The sequence below is a fragment of the Notamacropus eugenii genome, chromosome 3 (genome assembly GCF_028372415.1).
Source record: "Notamacropus eugenii isolate mMacEug1 chromosome 3, mMacEug1.pri_v2, whole genome shotgun sequence".
Classification (NCBI taxonomy): Eukaryota; Metazoa; Chordata; class Mammalia; order Diprotodontia; family Macropodidae; genus Notamacropus; species Notamacropus eugenii.
This window is the reverse complement of record NC_092874.1, coordinates 428310093-428328415: the sequence shown is the minus strand read 5'-3', so window position 1 is coordinate 428328415 and position 18323 is coordinate 428310093. Positions and strand designations below refer to the sequence as shown.

Sequence of the window (18323 nt, the reverse complement as noted above, 5' to 3'; positions counted from 1 at the left end):
GGTAGGTTATATAACCTCTGCTTCCCTCCTCTGTAAAATAGGGATAATAATAGCACCTGTCTCCCAGGGTTGTTGGGAGGATCAAATGAAGTACTAATTGGAAAGGGGTTAGCACAGTGCTTGGCACATAGTAGATACTACTTGTGGTTATGATTATTATATTATTAGATAACATGATTAAAGCACTCTGTAGCCCTTTCTAAGTGCTATGTAGATGTGAGCTGTTGTCATTATGTAGGTAGCATGTCTGTTTCTGGACCTGTACCACCCTGATGCTAGCCATTCTCTGCCCACACTATTCTATCCTGCTTTGTTCATGTTCTGTCCCCCCAACCCTGCTGCATGCAGGAGCTGTGAGCTCTGGAGTGGAGGGGGCTTTGCACTTTGCTCTCTTCAGGCCACCCCTGGGAACAGGCAATACAGAGCTTTTCCTCGTGACAGATGAGGAAACAGATTCACAGTACCTGGTGCCTAGCAGGAACTTACCTTTTTTTCCCCCAAGCACTTAATAAATGTTTGCTGCACAGAAGTGCCGATTTGGTGTCACAGGCCTAGTGAAATGTTAATGCTGGGACTCCTCGCCAGGGTCTCTGTCCAGGACTCCTGGGCCAGTGATTTTTCCAGTAGGGCCTTTTTGTTCTCAGGCTTTGGAGGGAAGTGTTTATCTGCAGTGGAAAGGCCTTGGACATAGTTCTTGCTTTGTTGCTAACAATTTTGGGCAGATTGTTGAATTCCTTTGGCCCTTTGTTTCTTCAGCTGTAAACTGGGCATAATATCTTCACTGCCTTGTCTCCCCCACAAGTACCTTAGAACATTGTTTCAAGACTCAGATGTGAGGTGGAGAAACTCAGATGTGAGGTCGAAGTGTTTGTGGAAAAATATAAACTGTCAAGGAAATGTACAATTTTAAATTCTTTTTAATAATTTGGTGCTAAATAGACCTTCAGGAAGGTAGAGAAGAAATTTTCATTAGAGATTTAGGAGAAAATAGAGTGAGAGGCACCCTGTTGGTGTTGGTTTAATCAAATTTTCCCTGAGCCATTTGTCTATGTTCTTTCATTCCCCCAAACATTAGACCAACAAGTATTTATTAAGCCCAAACTATATGCCAGACATCGAATATAGACAGACAAAAATAAAACAGTCCCTGTCCCCAGGAACTTCCAGTCTATCTGGAGAGACAGTTTGTACACTGAGATGTATATATTTCCCTAATCTACTACTTTAATCTCATTTTCTCTTCTGATAGTTACTGTATCGGTAGATAAATCAGGAGGAAGCCATAAAACATAGTATACCTGGATTTCTGCAAAGCACCAAGCTTTCAGCCAAGGTGTGCTAGCACCCCAGGTGCAGGATCTGTGCTCACCTATGTTTGTACATGTACAAATAAATACAAAGTCAATACTAGATAATTTTTAGGGAAGGGGGATGGTGGTACTAGCTGCCAAAGGGGTCGAGAAAGGCCTTGGAAACAAGATAGGCATTTTAAGAAGTAGAAGTAAAGAGAAAGTGCATTCCAGACACGGACATGAGAGATAGAATATCATGTATGTAGAAAAACCAATTGGCAAACATTCATTGTGTACCTATTTTGTGCCAAGCAGTACACCAAGTACCAGGGATACAAAAAGAGGCATAAGACAGTCTTGCCTGTAAGGATCTTACAAATTGGGGAGACAACATGGAAACAAATACGTACATAGCAAACTACACATAGGATAAAGAGGAAATAATTAATGGAGGGAAGGCACTGGAATGAAGAGGGGTGGGGGAAAGCTTCCTTTGTAGAAGGTGAGATTTTAGTTGAGACTTAAAGGAAACTAGGGAAACCAATAGACAGAAATGAGGAGGGAGAGCATTCCAGGCGTAGGTGACAGCCAGAGAAAATGCCCAGAACCCAGAGATGAAGTGTCTCGTTCATGGAAGAGCCAGGAGGCCATTGTCACTGAATGGAAAAATATGTAGTGGGGAGTTAAGGGGTACGAAGCCTGGAAAGCCAGGAGCAGGCTAAGTTATGAAGGGCTTTAAATGCCAAACAGAGTATTTTGTATTTGAGCCTCGAGACAATTGGGAGCCATGAGAGTTTATTGAGTAGGGGAGTGGCGTGGTTGGACCTGAACTTTAGGTAAATCACTTCAATGGCTTGATGGAGGATGATCAGGAGTGGGGAGAAACTTGAGGTAGCAAGTAGGCCAGTTTGGCTAGACTGATTGTAAGCATGGAGAAGAATAATGTAGAGTAAAGCTGGAAAGGTAGGTTTGTATATGTTCTTTTAAAATGCTTTTTTTGATGTCTTTTGTTTTGACTTCACTTTTATTTTTAATATTTGTTCTCCCCCCCCAAAAAACCCCCAAATGATTCCCCTTTTCCTTCCCTACCTGTTGAGACATATCTGTAAATGAAGTCATTTGTGTGTTTTCAGTTTTGCCTCTTAGCCTTCTTGGCAAGGTTGAAAAACAGGTGTTACTATAAGTGGTACTAAGCTTTTGGAGACTTTTCCCTTTTTTGAGAGAGACTCTGCCTCTTCATGGGACCTTCATTTAAGAGGGCAAGTGCAAGCTATACAGCTAGCTGTATGAGTGTTTGCTGCTGGCAAAACATCTCAGATTAATTAGTAGAGCTGAGGGTGCTCCTAGAGATCACCTGATCCAACCCATCTTGTGGAAACCTAGACCTAGAGAAGTAAAGTAACTCACCCAGGGTCACACAGCTAGGTAGTAGCAGTGCTGGGCCTAGAATCAGGCTCTTGACTCTTGTCCCTTGTGGATCACTCCAGAGCTCTACCAACAGCATTAATGTCCTAATTTTCCCCCATTCTCTCCGACATTTATCATTTTCCTTTTCTGTCACATTAGCCGATCTGATAGGTGTGAGGTGGTACTTCAGAGTTGTCTTAAGTTATATTTCTCTAATCAGCGGTTATTTGGAGTACATTTTCATATGACTATAAATAGTTTTGATTTCTTCATCTGAAAACTGCCTATTCAAATCCTTTGACCATGTATCAATTGGCAAATGGCTTGTATTCTTATAAATTTGACTCAGTTCTTTATGTATTTGAGAAATGAGGCCTTTATCAGAGACACTTGCTATAAAAATTGTTTCTCAGCTTTCTGCTTTCCTTCTAATCTTGGATGTGTTTGTGCAAAAACTTTTTAATTTAATATAATCAAAATTGTCCATTTATATCTAGTAATGCTCTTTATTTCCTTGTTTGGTTATAAATTCTTCCGTTCCCCATAGATCTGACAGGTAAACTGTTCCTTACTCTCCTGTTTTTCTTATGGCATCACCCTTTATGTTTTTTAAATTCTTTAATCCCTTGATTACTCTGTCTAACATTTGAACAGTCTCTTGTGTATCTCTTGCATCTTCCACAGTGCTTACCCAGAACTTGGTACAGTAGGTACTGAATTAAAGAGATTGAGTGACTGAGTCTAGCTCATTCCAGGAGCAGTAATGTACCCCAGTGTTGTTTGGAGTGTCAGTGAACTCTTGCTACCTTCTGCAGGGAAAACTGTTTCTTTCCAGGCCTACCTGACTCTTTCTTTCCTTTTGTTTTGCTTTGTGAGGCTTTGGCTTTCTTTGTGCCATAAAGAATTAGAATTCCACTGCACTTTATTAATTTGCTCATCTTTAAAGAATTTATGGGCACCTCCTGTGTTATGTGCCTTGAAGGGACAATGAAAAGGCACAGGACCTGTCCTCTTACTTTGTGAGTTTCTTGAGAGCACAGGCAGATCTAGAGGTTAGGTTTGTAGAGTGTGCTTGAGGGCAAAGGTCTGGGCATCAGTCACTCCCAGGAGCAGCTTGAATCAGATTAAAATGTATTTGGAAAATATTCCTAAAAATGAATAAAAATACAATAGAATATAGATCATCGTAACATAGAACATGTTACTATGTCCTTCTGTGGCCACAGGGATCCTAATGTACAGTTTAGTGGCCCCTGTTTCTATTTGAGTTTGCTCAAAGGAATCTGTTTTGGACTTTTCTTCTGTTCCTTCAGGCTGGATCCATGAACTAAAGGCTCAACCTTAGAATGTGGAACATAGAGTTTCAGATTGGAAGAAACTATGAACACTCTCTAGTCCAGGACTTCTTAATTTTTTTTGTGTCATTAATGAACCTTTTGGCAGTCAGTGGATTCCTTAGAATGATGTTTTTGAATGCATAAAATAAAATACATTAGGATAACAAAGGAAATGATTATATTGAGATACAGTTATCCAAATGCTAAAAACAAAGAAGTTCAGAGACTCCCTGAAATCTATCCTTGGACCTCTTAATGGGGGGCCCTCGGTTAAGACCTCTGATCTTAATCTAACTTGTTAGTTTTATAGAGGAGAAAACTGAAGCCCAGAAAGGAATTACTTTTCCCAAGTCACCTAGCTAGTTAGTGGCAGAACTGAAGCTGGAACCCAATTATTGTGATTTGCAGAACAGTGTTCTCCTTCTACTGTTTTAAGTTGCCGCTGCCTTCTACGCCATTTTCCCCCGTAGCATTTGAGACCATGGATGGAGTCTGGTACTCCTGGGGCTATTTTGAATTTCAAGGTTTGAAACTAGATTTGCAGAGCTGCACTCTGGCGACGTCGGTGCGTGCGCCACTTCCCAGATGGTGCTGTCTCACACGGCTACAGTGTATGTGTACGTATTTGTTGATTAGAAATAGTACTTGCTCTGTTTTGCAGCAACATTAAAAAATATTGCAGATTTCTCTTGTTGCCAACAAGGAATCTGCCAATGTTTTACTTAACTCTTTATTTACCAGGCAGCATAGTTCAGTAGATTCATTATAGGTAAAGACTTGCGATTCCTGTGCTGTTCGGGTCCATTATACAGGGTGGTAGAAGTAAAGCAGATTCGGGCCAGGGAGACAGCTTTTGCAAGAGAAGAACATGGCACTCACCTTCAGTAGATTCCCAGGGCCCTCGACTGCTCTGTGCTTAGTACTAAGGGCCTTACTCCTTGTGTCTTTTGTGGGAAGATTCCTTCTCTGTGGCATGTGGCTACCTCGGCAGCCGTCACAGGTCTGCTGGCCGCTGCCACTGGGCTTCACTTCAGTGTGCACCCCTAGTAAAGTCCGTTAGTGTTGCCTTTCAGCTCCTTCCCAAACAGGGATTCTGAGGCCTTTGCCATCTTCTTCAGTGGCTTCTTGTGTGCAGACACTGAGTGCCCAAACTCAGACTCAGTAAAATTCAGTTGAACGGCTATTTAATGCTTACTGTGTACCGAGCTGTTGTTAGGTGCTAGTGAAGTAAAGGCAGAACAGGGGAATCCTTGTTCTCCCAGAGCTTACATTTCACTTGGGGGATACAACATGTAAACAGTTAATTAGATCCAAGAGAATTTGACGAGGGAAAGAACATTAACAACTGCAGGTAATCAGGAAAGACTACCTATATGATGTAGTGCCTGAACTGAGTTTTAAGGGAAAACGAGGTTCTAAGGTACCAAGAAAAGGAGAGAGTGCTTTTCAGGATAGATGAATTCCTTTGTGAGAAACGGAGTGTCGAACCTGGGACATAGCTGGCAGGCCAGTTGGCTGAAATATAGACCATGTGAAGGGGATGAATTTGAAATAAACTAGAAATGTAGGTGGGAGTCACACTGTGGAGAACTTCAAAATGTTGGTCCGAGGTTTGTCTTTTATCTTGGATTTAGTTGACAGGGAACCATTGAATGGTTTTGAGGATGATAGAGATGTGAACAGTTAGTGAAGAGCATTGGTTGACGGAAATGGAAAACTAGACAGAGAAAGCAGAGTGAGGATCTGAAAACTGTTTTCAAGAATTTGAAGGGCTCTCTGGTGGGAGAGGAACTAGATTTGTTCAGTTTTTGCACCAGTGGAGAGGTTCTGGAGGAATGGGTAGATGCTGCAAAGAGGTAGGTTCAGGTTCAATATTAGGAAGATACTTCCTATCAATTAGAAGTATCCATAAGTAGAGGGGGTTGACTTAGTAAGGAAAAAAGAACAGCTCTTCCTCAAGGACTGAAGGGAGGGAGAGTGTAGGGCTAAGGCAAAGGGACTTTTAGGTGTACAGTAGAGGAGATGAAGTAGTTCATAGGACATGACCCCAGTTCTTAAAGTAGGAGATTAGGTGATATGCATTTGTAGTATATGACTTCATCCTTTTTGTGTAACTTTATCCAGCAGCATTTAGCTCTTTCAGAGGAGTTGTTCAACTCCCGAGTCCTTTCAAGACTTATTTCTTCTTACATTCTTTCTAGTACTCTACTTCCTAGTTTGTTTTGTCTACTAGCTCTTCCCCAAAATAACATTACATCTCTCCCCTCCTTTCTCTTGCACAGGCTGCCCTCCATGCCAAAATGCATTCCCTCCTCACCAGTGCCTATTTCAGGCTCAGCTCAGGCCTCCTGCAATGAGCCTTTTTTGGACTTCCTCCTCTACTCTAGGTACTTTCTGTTGCCTCTAAAGTAAGGTAAACACATTTCCACTTGCCATTTAGAGTTTTTCATTGCTTGCTCCCCTTCTACCTTTCTTGTTTGTTCTGTACATAAGTCATACTATACTATCTTCTGTCTCTTCCTTTGCATTGGTTGTTCCTCACGCCTACCTGACTCCTTCCCTACCTCCACTCTTGGAAACTGTAGTTTCCTTCAAGAGTCAGCTCAAGCACTACCTTTGGCAGGAAGGCTTTACAGATTTTCCCAGCTGCTAGTATGCTACTTCCTATTCACTTAGTATGTATTATTTAAATACACACACACACACACACACACACAGATGTACATGTTATCTTGCAGAATATAAGTTCTTCAAGGCAGATAACTAATTGTATTTCCTGTGCTTAGCACAATACCTGGCACATAATAACCACTTTAATTTATTTTTTATTTTGAACTAAAATACCAAAATAAGACAGACTATTTTCATACACATAGCAGAACACAAAAAAAGATTCCTTATACAACTGAGTCTCCATTTTATGTTGCTTGCTTTAAAAAAAAAAAAGCATATTAATATATTCTGTGTACTACTTCCAAACGTGTTCTACTTGTCTATGCGTCCTTCTCTGCTGAGAGGCTACCCTGGTGCTGATTTTACTTGGGAAAAGGTGGAGGAAGAAGGAGGTACCTGGCTGACTTTTTGTGCAGTTATGGAATGGAAGAAATCATTTACTGTAGTTTTGCATTGGAGTTCTTGAACATTATTCAGTCTAGTTCGCACTTTAAGATTTTGCTGGTTTAGGTATGTGGGCAGTAGGTGGGAAGCCATTTTAGAAGGAAGCTTAAAATGCTTGTTCGTTGATTCTTGTTAATGCCCTGATCTTCCTTAATTTGTCTTGAATTTATTTGTCTGTTGCACATGTTGTATTTCTTAGTAGAAGACAAACTTCTTGAGGATAAAGAGGCAAGATGAAATGATCTAGTTGATGAAATGAACTAGTTGAAGTGGTTAACCAGTCCTTTTGTTTTTCATTCTTATCTACACCCCCTGTATCATTCCTACCATTTGCCTTCTTTGTTCCTTTAGGTATACTTTTGAACCTCCTTGTCCTGTAACTTCTTATTCTTTGCCAAACCTTCAAGCTGTCTGGCCACTCGTTCTCATCTTATTGGATAATCATCCTTGCCCCATATCTGATGAATGCTTGTACCCTAAGACTCTCCCATTGACCTACCTCTCTCTGTACCCTCTTATTGATCTCATCAACTCCCATGGACTTGTCACCTCTCTGCAGACAGCTCCCACATGTATGGAGTCAGTCCTAGCCTCTCTTCTGAATGTTAATGCCATATCACCAGCTGCATTTTGGGATCTCCAATGTAATGTAGGCATCTTAGACTCAACATTTTCAGTCATCTGGGTTCTCAAGAATAATCTTCAACTTTCTCCCTCCCATCACCCCTCACATTCAGTCAGTAGTCAGATGCTATCAGTTGTCTCTCCACATTATATCTTGCCCACCATATTTCCTTTGGCCCACTACCATAGCTGCTACCCTGTTTCAGGCCCAGATTATCCTTTTCCACCTCTGCCTCCCCACTGCCAGGTGCTGGGCCTACCTGATCCACCTTTCACATAGCTGCCAAGCTGAAGTTTCTAAAGCATAGTTATGACCATGTGAGTTTCTGGTATTTCCTATTGGACATGTAAAGATAAAATACAAACCTCTCTGCTGCTTTAAACTCTCCATACCCTGGCTCTAGCCGTTTCTTCAGTCTTATTGTACATTGCTTTCCTTCACCCACTGTACGCTGAAGTTTAACTGGCCTGTTTGCTGTTCCTCATTTATGACATTCCTTCTTTTGGACCAGTGCCTTTGAACAGGTCTTCCTCTGTACATAGAATTTATATCCTCCTCATTCCAGGCTCCTGGAATCTTTAACTTTTTTTCAGAGCTTAGCTCAAATTCCACTTCTAACTTGAAGATCATTATGATTCTCTCTAGTTGCTAGTGCCTTCCCCTCGGAAATTATTTTTTATTTTTACTGTGCCTGTTGTCTTTGTAAGCTACTTGAGGGCAGGGGCTGGTTTTCTGTGTGTGTGTGTGTGTGTGTGTGTGTGTGTATCTTTATATCCCTAGCACTGTGCTGGCAAACAGGAGGTGCTTATTAAATGTTTATTTAATGAATGAAAAAACCACTGGGTTATGCCTGTGAAGAACAGAAAAAAATGAGGCTAGTGAAGGGATGACCTGAGAGAACTGGGAAAGATAAAGGCACTGGAAGTCACAGTGAGGATGGAGAGTGGGCTTAATGAAGGGAAAGATGGGAGGTATAGGATGCTATGATCAGGAAGAACATGATTTCAGAATTGAGGACCATGGAGGTGTTGCACAGTTATAAGTGATGGTGAGTCTCACTTCTGTAGGTGACTGACATGAAATGAGAATAGAGGTCATGAAACTTAAGGTTGTTGACTTGGGAGGCCAGAATATTCAAAGATCTGTCAGTGAGCACATTGAAATCTTTCAGTATGAGAATAGGTTTGGGGGTAGATAGGACAGTTTTGAACCGGGTGCTAGACTCCTTGGGAAAGAAGAGAGAGCGGTGTCAATAGAAGAGAGAGCAGTGTCAGTAAAGATCTGGACCAGATGCTAGAGTTGGGTGAACCTCCAAGGAGCGTTGCTGAGTTGATGGTAAAGCAGCAGTCTGGAAGTGTGGGATTGACAGTCAAGGAGTGTGCCTTCTTTTTGTCCTAGCCCGGGGGATTGGGGCATGAAAGAAGGAGCACCTAACACTGGAGATGGGCTCCCCAGTGGCTGTGACTTTCTGAGGTGTCTGTGAGTGCCAGAAGATGGAAAGAATGTGAATTGAGGAGACCTCACATGAATCAGACTTTAACCAGAGTGGAGTTTTCAGAAGGCATGATAAGATGGGCATTTAATAAATGATTGTTCAAGTGAATTGAACTTGACTGTTTATTCTTAGCTGATCTACACTTTGCTTTAAGAACTTGTGAACTGTTTTCTCAAGAACCACATGCTAACTTCTCTCTGTAAAACAGAAAGAGTGTTGCCTGTCCTCCATTTGGAAGAGGTAAGGTCTTTGTAGTGGGCTGTAGTTATTTTATAACTATTCCTTAACTGTTCCCTTTTTCCTGTCCCCCTCCCCTTGCTTTTCCCCCATAGCTCTCTGAAGATGTAGTTAACCGCATGAAGGACCCCTCTGCATCATCAAGGGTGCAGCAGCCATCTCCTGCATCACCACCTTCTGCTTCGACATCTACTTCACCACCTCCTCCTTCATTTTCTCATTCTTCATCTTTTGCATTTGGTTCTTCAGAAGGCAAGTCAAAGCATCCTAGGACAGGTATGGTAGATTACTGGGAGATCCTAGGGAAACAAGAAACAAAAAGGTGACTGAGGAATTACTCATTACTCTGTTGAACACATTTGGATGCCTTTTATTCTCAGCTCTTTTGGGTACGTTTTCCCTTTTCATCACTTTGCAGAGTTCTTTTTCTGACCTTAAGCTTCCCTGGAATGAAAAGGCTTGTGTTTCTAATACAGAAATTTCATTGATACTGCTATATGGCAGCAAGACATGGAAGATCACTTCTTTTAGATAATGAGACATGAGTAATCTTATAGAGGGCAGTGGAGAGGTATATAGTGGGTGGGGGCAGGCTGTAGAATATGACCAATGAGAAACTTTAGAAAAGAGCAGGACTGCACAGTATTATCAACAAATTGCTTAATGGGAAAAGAATATGGTCTGGTCATATGGCAAGAGTGAGGGATGACAAGTAGACATCCAGAGTACAGGTACCCTTGAGATGTTTGAAGAAAGTAGGGAAGGCACTCCAGGTAGAGCTACTGCAATAGACTTGTTTAGAGCAGGGCTTCTTAAACTTTTTTCTACTTGGGACTGTGTTAGCACTTCTTTAACTGTGAATATGGGGTCGCAGCACAGTCTAAGAAGCACTATGATGACATGAATAAGAGTAACAAAGAACAGGCAGATTATGACTTGCATCACTGGAAGAAACTACCAAATTTATGAGATTATGGATCCTTTTAAATATTTACTGCAGTGTGGTATTCTTTGACTTTAAATATATAGTGGGATCCTGCTCCTTGGTGGGGTATAGAGAAATTTTTGTGTTGATGGTCAGATCTCTGCGTAATTTTGGCCAATCCCTTTCCCTTCATTCTGTTTCAGATGCTTTCTGTAAAAAATAGAGAAGATAACATTATTTCCATGACTGGAAGCAAATACTTGTCTCTAAGTGTTTGGAGTCTCTGTGGGGGTGGTGGGTACTAGCACAATTGGTTGTTGTTTAATCACTAGAATGGAGTGAATTTTAATGTTATTTTTAAAAGGATTGTGTTCTAGTCAGTGGTATCATAGCTTCTGCCTGGCAGCATCCCCTAGTTTTTGTGTTTGTAATCCAACTGCCATGAAGTCATAGTTCTTTCTGAGGTTTCTGTGAATGAATTAGTTTTCCTTTATGTTTTATTGCCACCAGCAGATACTCTGAAAATAGCAAAATGTTAGGAGTGCAAGAGACCTTGAAGGTTATTTAGTCCAATCCCTACTGAGATCCAGAGTAGGGAATGCCGATAGACTTAGAACTAGAACCTGTGTCTTTTGATTACTTGGTCAATATTTTTTCTACTACATACTGCATTATATTTTGGTTTCATTCCATATTCCTTGCTTCCTTGGACTTTAGATGATCTGAATTGGGACTCTATGGCTATTTGGCCCCTTACTGTATTCTCTCCAAAACATAGTGTTGACTATCAATAAGAAGCAGGAGACAAGACCAAAGAAAAGCATCCATTCCAATCTCTCATTTTGAAGAGGCCCTAATAGGCCAGATAACTTGCCCAGGGTCACACAGCTAACAGTAGCAGAGCCAGGATTGATAACTCACTTTACAGAAATTCAGGTTTTACTTCAGGCTAGGTATGCCAAAAAGCTGTTTTTTTTCTAATTGGCTGGTAGAGCAGCTCTGCTTCATAAGGGAAACCCCTTTCCCAGTGAGTGACTACCAGAGGTTAAGTCAGTTGTTCCCCTACCACTCCATCAACTGTAATGAAGCACATCACATGCTACCTTGTATTGTGATTATCTTTGCACTTCTTGTTTCTCCTACTTGAAGTGATATTCCGTGATGGCAGAGATTGTGTTTGGTACATCTTCATACTTGCCCTAGTATTTTGGGAAGTTTGCTTAGAGACTATACCAAATCATGGAAACTAGGCATCCAGCAAACTAAGGAAAATTCATCAGACACATAGGTAGTGACTACTGCACACAGTCACCTGTCCTAGGCTCTGTAGGATGTAGAAAGATAGCTAAGACATAATCCCTATGAGCATAATAATGGCTGACATATATATTAATGTTCACATATATTATTTGATCATCAGAGCAACCCTATGCAGTATGTATTTGGCAGCCATCATAATAATAACTCACATTTATACAGCCCTTTCAGTTTTACAAAGTGTTTTCTTTACAACAACCTTATGAGGTAAGTAATGCAAGTCTTATTTTCTCCATTATATAGATGTGAAAATTGGGACTCAGTTAAGGTTAGTGAGTTGTCAGTCTTCCCACAGCTAGTATCGGAGCCATGAGTCAAACCTGTTTTCTAATTTAGTTCTCCTTCCACTACACCATGGCTGTCTCTCCAGAGAGGACTACATTTATTTACTGAATCTCAGAACTCTGGAATAGTGGTTTACTTATCCAAACTTGAGAGGTAAATTTAGGGCAAATCAAAGGCAGTTGCCAGAGACCCATATGTACTAGTTGTACCTTTTGTAGAAATAGAAAGGATTTTGTACAGTTGGCAAGTTTAGCAGCTTGAAGAATAATGATTCATTTATTTTGTTATTATTTATTCAATTTTAGTTGTAACAATATATTTTGCTTTTTTATTGAATGGGTGTGGATTTTAATTATAGCTTCTTAATAGATTTATGAAGGAAAAATACTATATATAAACTTATATTTTGAAATTGACTAAACAGTTTAATGTATTGATTTCAAAGTTAAAGCAACTTTGATGTTTCCTTCATCAGTTCATCTTTCATTTTATGAATAGAAATGAAAATCATTTCCACTGAATTAAAAGCTAGTACAGTTCATTTCACATGAAGTTGGAAACCTAGCAGTATTGCTATAGAGAGTTTTTGAAGATTTCTCCTCCTCTCAGTTAAGGATATGGCAAGTTAGCTTAGTGCCTGTGAAAGCTGGTTTGGGGTTACGTGTTAGAGGTTGGTTAATTCTGGAGGCTTGAATGTTCAAGTTGCCAAATTCAGTATTCCTAAAAGGATAAAAATTGAAGTCAAATACTATCTTAGCCTTATAGAAAACCAAAGGTATAACACTTATACTTTTGGAGTAATTCATGTCACAGTAGTTGTTGATCATCAAGAAAGCCTTAATGTCACTGAAGGAGATCCAGTGGAGAGCAATTAATGTGGTCAAGTAGATGGGGGGATTGTCTTATGAAGATAGATTGAAAAAAAATTAGGACTTCAGTTTGGGAAGCCAAGAACCTGAGTGGGAAAAATGATTGAAGTCCCGAGGTCATGAGGCGCCTATGAGAGGGATGACAAAAGTGAACATAATAATGATTCATGTTACTATTTTCCTGCACAATAATCTTGTGAGTTATGTAGTACAAGTATTATTATCCCCATTTTGTAGATGAGGAAATTAAGGCATACTAAGATTACTAAGCCATGGTCACAGAATTGGTAAGTGTATCAAAGCCAGTTTCAAATCCAGGTCTCTGATTCCAAGTTCAGGGTTTTTCTTAGCTCATAGAAGCTGCCTTTTCCTGGATAAACATGAATTTATTTACTCAATCTCAGAACTCTAGAGTGAGAAGCTACCTCTTAAAACTAGAAAGAGATAAATTAAAGACCATACTGCATTTTACATAGACAGGAGTAAATTTATGGAACTCAGTTCCTCCAAGAGAGGGGCAGTCTGAAAATGAGTAGGTTCAGAAAGGGTCTAGATAAAGTCATGATAATAAATTAGTAGTGGGCCATTCTAAGGAAACTGGAATGTTTACAGTATAACCCTAATCTTTGAAGTTTTCATCATGGTGGAGAGACCTTTCTTAACCTATTGAGTGTGTCCTGGTCAGAAACAGATACTTAGATAAATCAAGGGACTGATCCAGATTGATATATGTGTGTGTGTGGGTGTGTGTGGGTGTGGGTGTGGGTGTACACATACAAGAATATCAATATACATATACATATATACAAGTATGTATGTATATACATATGTGGATGTATGTATGTATATGTGTGTATGTGTGTGTGTATATATATATGTATATATATATACATTTTTTTTTCCCTTAGATTCTTGGGCTTTGGACAGTAAAAACTCAGATTTCATAGCAGGTTGGAGACATGATAATGACTTTAGAATGTCTGACTACAGAGATTATTTGTACTTGTTGGCAGACCACAACATGGAAGAAGGGAAGTCACTGAGTAGGAGAATGAGGAAGAAGTGGTTTAGGGAAATTTAAGTTCTTAGTCTCCCTTTCAAGAGCTTTCTGAGATAGTTAATGTGCCTTTCTGTGTCTTTTATTAGTTTGCCTTCTTCTCTTTGGTAATTGGTCATTTGTGTTCTACTTCTTATAGACCCTAAACCCCCCAAAGCTGAGAACCAGAGTAGCCGTCAGCCCTCTGAAGCAGAAGAGGATCTGTACAGGAGGTAAGGCCGTGTAAACCCTTTCTGTCCTCAGTCTAGTTTTCTGGAGGTCATTGACAATAAGCAGTTTTTTAATCCCTTTTCCTCGTGCCTTATTGGTTCTCACCCCTTGCCAAACCCCTGTCCTGGATTACTTCTACCATCTGCTCCCTGTACTCTTATCATGTGCTACAAAATAAAGATGAGGAAAGACAAGGAAACCTGCTGACTGGGTACACCATAAATTCATTATCCAGCTGGATCCTCAGTGTATTACTCACTGTAGTAAGGCAATCCTTTTGACTCTTCTCTGATTATTTTTTGTTGTTGTTTTATTTTTTTGAGATTTGGTCTCCCCATCTTTCCCAGGCTGGAAGTGTAGTGACCACTCATGGGCCCATTCCCATTGCACAGAAGCTTTAACCTGCTCCATTTCTGACCTGAATCAGTTAGTTCCTCCTTTGGCAACCTGGTAGCTCCCTGCTCCCAGGGCCTCACTGTCTTAGTGTAGATACCCAGTCAGCAATCCTGAACTTGAATGCTCTTGGTGTCAGCCTCCCCATAACAGGAGTTTGCAGGCACCACTCTTGACTGTTCTCCTCTCATTGATTCCCTGTCTCACTTTCCCTACAAAAGATTCCAACCCTCCTCTCTCCTCATGCCTCCAACACTTAACTCTCTGTGCTCCCATATTGTCGGCTAAGTTCTATTACTTTTTTGCTTTACAGAAAAGAAAATGAGGCTTTTTAACACAAGCTCACTTTTCTTGCCTTCTCTTCATCTCAAAATCTCTTAGTATCATCACTCACTTTCTCCTTCTTTCCCTAGCAAAGGGCTGGTTCTTCTCCAAAGCCAACTTCTCATCATGTGCTCGTTTCCACCTTCTCCTTTGTTTTCCAGTTATCCCCTTGCTCTCTAATTTTCAACTTTTTCCTACCTACTAAATTCTTACTTACTGCTTTAACACATACCCAAGTGTCTACCATCCTTAAAAAAACCTTCACTCAAAGCTATCCCTTCAAGCTCTCTTCTCCTTCTCAGCTGTCTACACTATTTGCCTCCACTTCCACTTCTCTCAGTCATTCCTCATCCTTTACAGTTTGGCTTTTGACCTTGTCACTCATCTGAAACTGCTTTCTCCAAAGTTAACAGTGCTCTCTTAGTTTCTTTTTCTTAGTCCCCATCCCATTTGACTTCTTTGCTACATTTGACACTGTTTACCACCTTCTTCTGGACACACTTTGCTTTCTGAGATTTCATGACGCTGCTTTCTCTTGGTTCTCCTCCTACTAGTCTGACTACTCCTTTTGAGTCTCCTTTGGTGGCTCATTACCCATATCATGCCCCCTGATTGTGAGTGTTCCTTAAGACTTTATCCTGGGTCTTCTTGAAACGCTGTTGGTGATCTTATCAGCTTTCATGGGTTTAATTGTCATCTCTGTACAAATGATTCTCAGATCAATATATCCATCCAGTATTTCCTCTGAACTTTTGTCTATCAGCTTCCTATTGGCCATGTTAAACTCTGTTCTCTCAGAGACATTTAAAATTCATCATGTCCAAAGCAGAATTTATCTTTCACCCAAAACCCACCCCTCTTTCACACTTGATTGTTTCTGTTGAAGGCATCATTGTTCTTCCAGGGTTTTTTTCAGGCTTAGAATCTCAGTATCATTCTTAATTCTTCACTTTTACTCATTCCACATATTTACCGGTTGCCAAAACTTTTAGTTTCTACCTCCACAACCTCTCTCATGTCTGACCTTGTCTCTCTATGGATACAGCGACACCACCTGAATTCAGGCCCTTACCCCCTGATGTCTGGTTTATTATCACAGCTTCCTAGGTGATTGTCCCATCTCAAGTGTCTTCCCACCACAGTCCATTGTAAGTGCAGGTCTCACTATGTCATTCCCCACCTCACTAGTCTACAGTGCCTGTTATCTCTAGGGTAAAATAAAACTCACTTGTTCAGGTTTTAAAGACCATTACAAACTTGCCCAATTGATTTTTCCAGCCTCATTGTATGTTACTTCCCCTCCTGCAGTAAGCAAAGGTCCAGGCAAATTGGCCTTCTTGTTTACAGAAAAAAAACTGAGGCCTTTTAATATAAGCTCGCTCTTCTTGCCTTCCCTTCATCTCAAAGTCTTTTGGTATAATCAAATGACACAACCATTTCTTTTCTGTGTCTCTGCATTACTCATCCCCTGTGCCTCGCAGATATGCCCTTCCCACCCACTTCACAGAAACCTTCTCTTCATTCAGGCCCCTTTTCAGGCGTCACCTGCTACCTGAAGCCGTTCAGATACCCCTCCCTTCCAAACCACTGCATTTGTTTATTTGCATTTATTCCTTTTATATTTATTCTGTATATACTTATGTATGTGCTTGTCTTCTCTATTAGAATTTAAGCTTCCTGAGAGTAGGTTTTGTTGTACTTTTGCCTTTGTATTCCCAGTGTCTTACACATAGTAGGTACTTCCTAAATTCTTGTCTGTTGAGGGGACTTCTCTTCCTTTGGAAGGTGTTCTCTTTCTGTAGACGCCTTCCTTTCTCCCAGCAGAACTATATCCCAAGCCTTCATTTCCTCTCCTTCGTGAGGGAGATCTTTGTATAGGGCTTGGCTAAGGCTGACAGCATTGCCTTCACTTTGGGGACTTGCCCTTGCCAGAGGACAGTTTTATTTTGGAGTAGAAAAAAAATAGATTATTTAAAGAAATAGAAAAAATTATTTTTTAGGGAAAGCTGAGAATCAAATATTTATATACAAGTAATCCCCATTTTAATAACCTTTTAAAGTGACCTAGTGCTCTCTAGAAGATTAGGTAGAGACAGTGTCTAAATGTCTTTGTAGTAGTTGTTGGGGAAGAATAAAAGGGAAGAAGCTGGGTCCAGACTGTACCTTGTAACTGGCTGAATCAAACCTGACCTCGGACGCCTATTGCCTAAGGATGCTGATGACTAGTAATAAGAAACATCTGATTGACTCTTTGATTTGGAGGCTCATTTTTCTTCTGCATGGCCTTTAAGAAGACTGGCTAACTAATGATACCAATTATCCCAAGGTATGAGCCAACTTCAAAGTTTTAATCCCTGTGTTAGGTGTTGTACTCTCTCTATACCAAGGACTGTATCCCTTAACCCTGGTCTTCCTCAATCCAGCACTCGTAAGAATAGTCTCCATTTATCCTGAATTTGAATAGTCAGAGTTTAGAGTAAAGGCACCAGTGGCACCTGAAACATTCAAGTTCTCATATTCTAACACTCAGGGAAATAGTGCCAAGGGGAAAGAATGAAGCCTTCAATCTTTGAAGCCTGTCTGGCTTTAGTGCTGCTGTGTGACTGATAAAGGTTTGAAACTCTCAGATTCTTGCATTGGCATATTTATGTTTTCTCATGTAATATGCACAATTGGCTTTTTCCCCTGGAGCATGTAATGTCATAAATGCTGGTATGTGTATGGGCCTTATCCTGGAGGGCCATTTTGATATTTCCAACACTGGAGGATAGGGGTATCAGAGTGGGAGGGGGTGTGTTTTCAACTCACTGGTTTAAAGACAGATAACTAATGGAACAGAACTACTCTCCAGAGCCAAATATTCTTTTAATCATTACCCCTTTTGAGAACCATGCTTCAGGCTATAGTTCTCCTTCCATGTTGCAGAGTTCTATTGCCAGACAAATCCCCTACCCACCTTGCTAGCCCATGGCAGTGCGCATAGTCTCTGGCTGAATCCTGCCATTCATAGCCTCTGCATCTGCATCTGTCCACCATTCTCTCTTGGCACAGATATGAACAGGAACAGGCCATGATCCAAGAAGAGCTACTTCAGCTAGTGAAGAGAGAAAGGGAGGTGTCCAGGGAACACCTGAAGTCCTCCCTTCCATGGGAGAAGAGTGACGTGAACCAGGAGAAGCAGAGATCAGCCCAACTGGTGAGTGCTGATTTTCTAGCATTCTCTCCTGTGGATTTGTGTATTCAGTTGAGAAGCCTCATCTTGGCCTCAGAAGTCTCATTTGCTCTAAAAGATTCTTAAGTCTTCTATTATTTTTTCTCTATTGTAAGCAACTCCTACCTAGGGAAGGAGTACTGAATGAGATTGTCTAATTCTAGTCCTGACACTTACTAGCTATGGGACTTGGGATCAGGGACTTCATAGAATCATAGAATT

General features: G+C 40.7%; 1 protein-coding gene across 7 annotated transcripts in view; it reads left to right on the top strand.

Moving 5' to 3' along the window:
* CHCHD6 (coiled-coil-helix-coiled-coil-helix domain containing 6) overlaps positions 1-18323 on the top strand; it is a 323428-nt gene that overhangs the window by 7590 nt on the left and 297515 nt on the right. For 5 of the 7 annotated variants that reach the window (XR_011964677.1, XR_011964676.1, XM_072598346.1 and 2 more), the window contains exons 2-4: positions 9606-9786; positions 14103-14175; positions 17942-18086. Coding sequence is in view for 5 of the 7 variants with exons in the window: in XM_072598346.1 (XP_072454447.1) it covers positions 9606-9786; positions 14103-14175; positions 17942-18086 (399 nt within the window). In the remaining 2 variants the exon portion in view is untranslated. The remainder of the gene's footprint in view (positions 1-9605; positions 9787-14102; positions 14176-17941; positions 18087-18323) is intronic. The other 2 variants (XM_072598347.1, XM_072598344.1) reach the window with 1 other exon arrangement.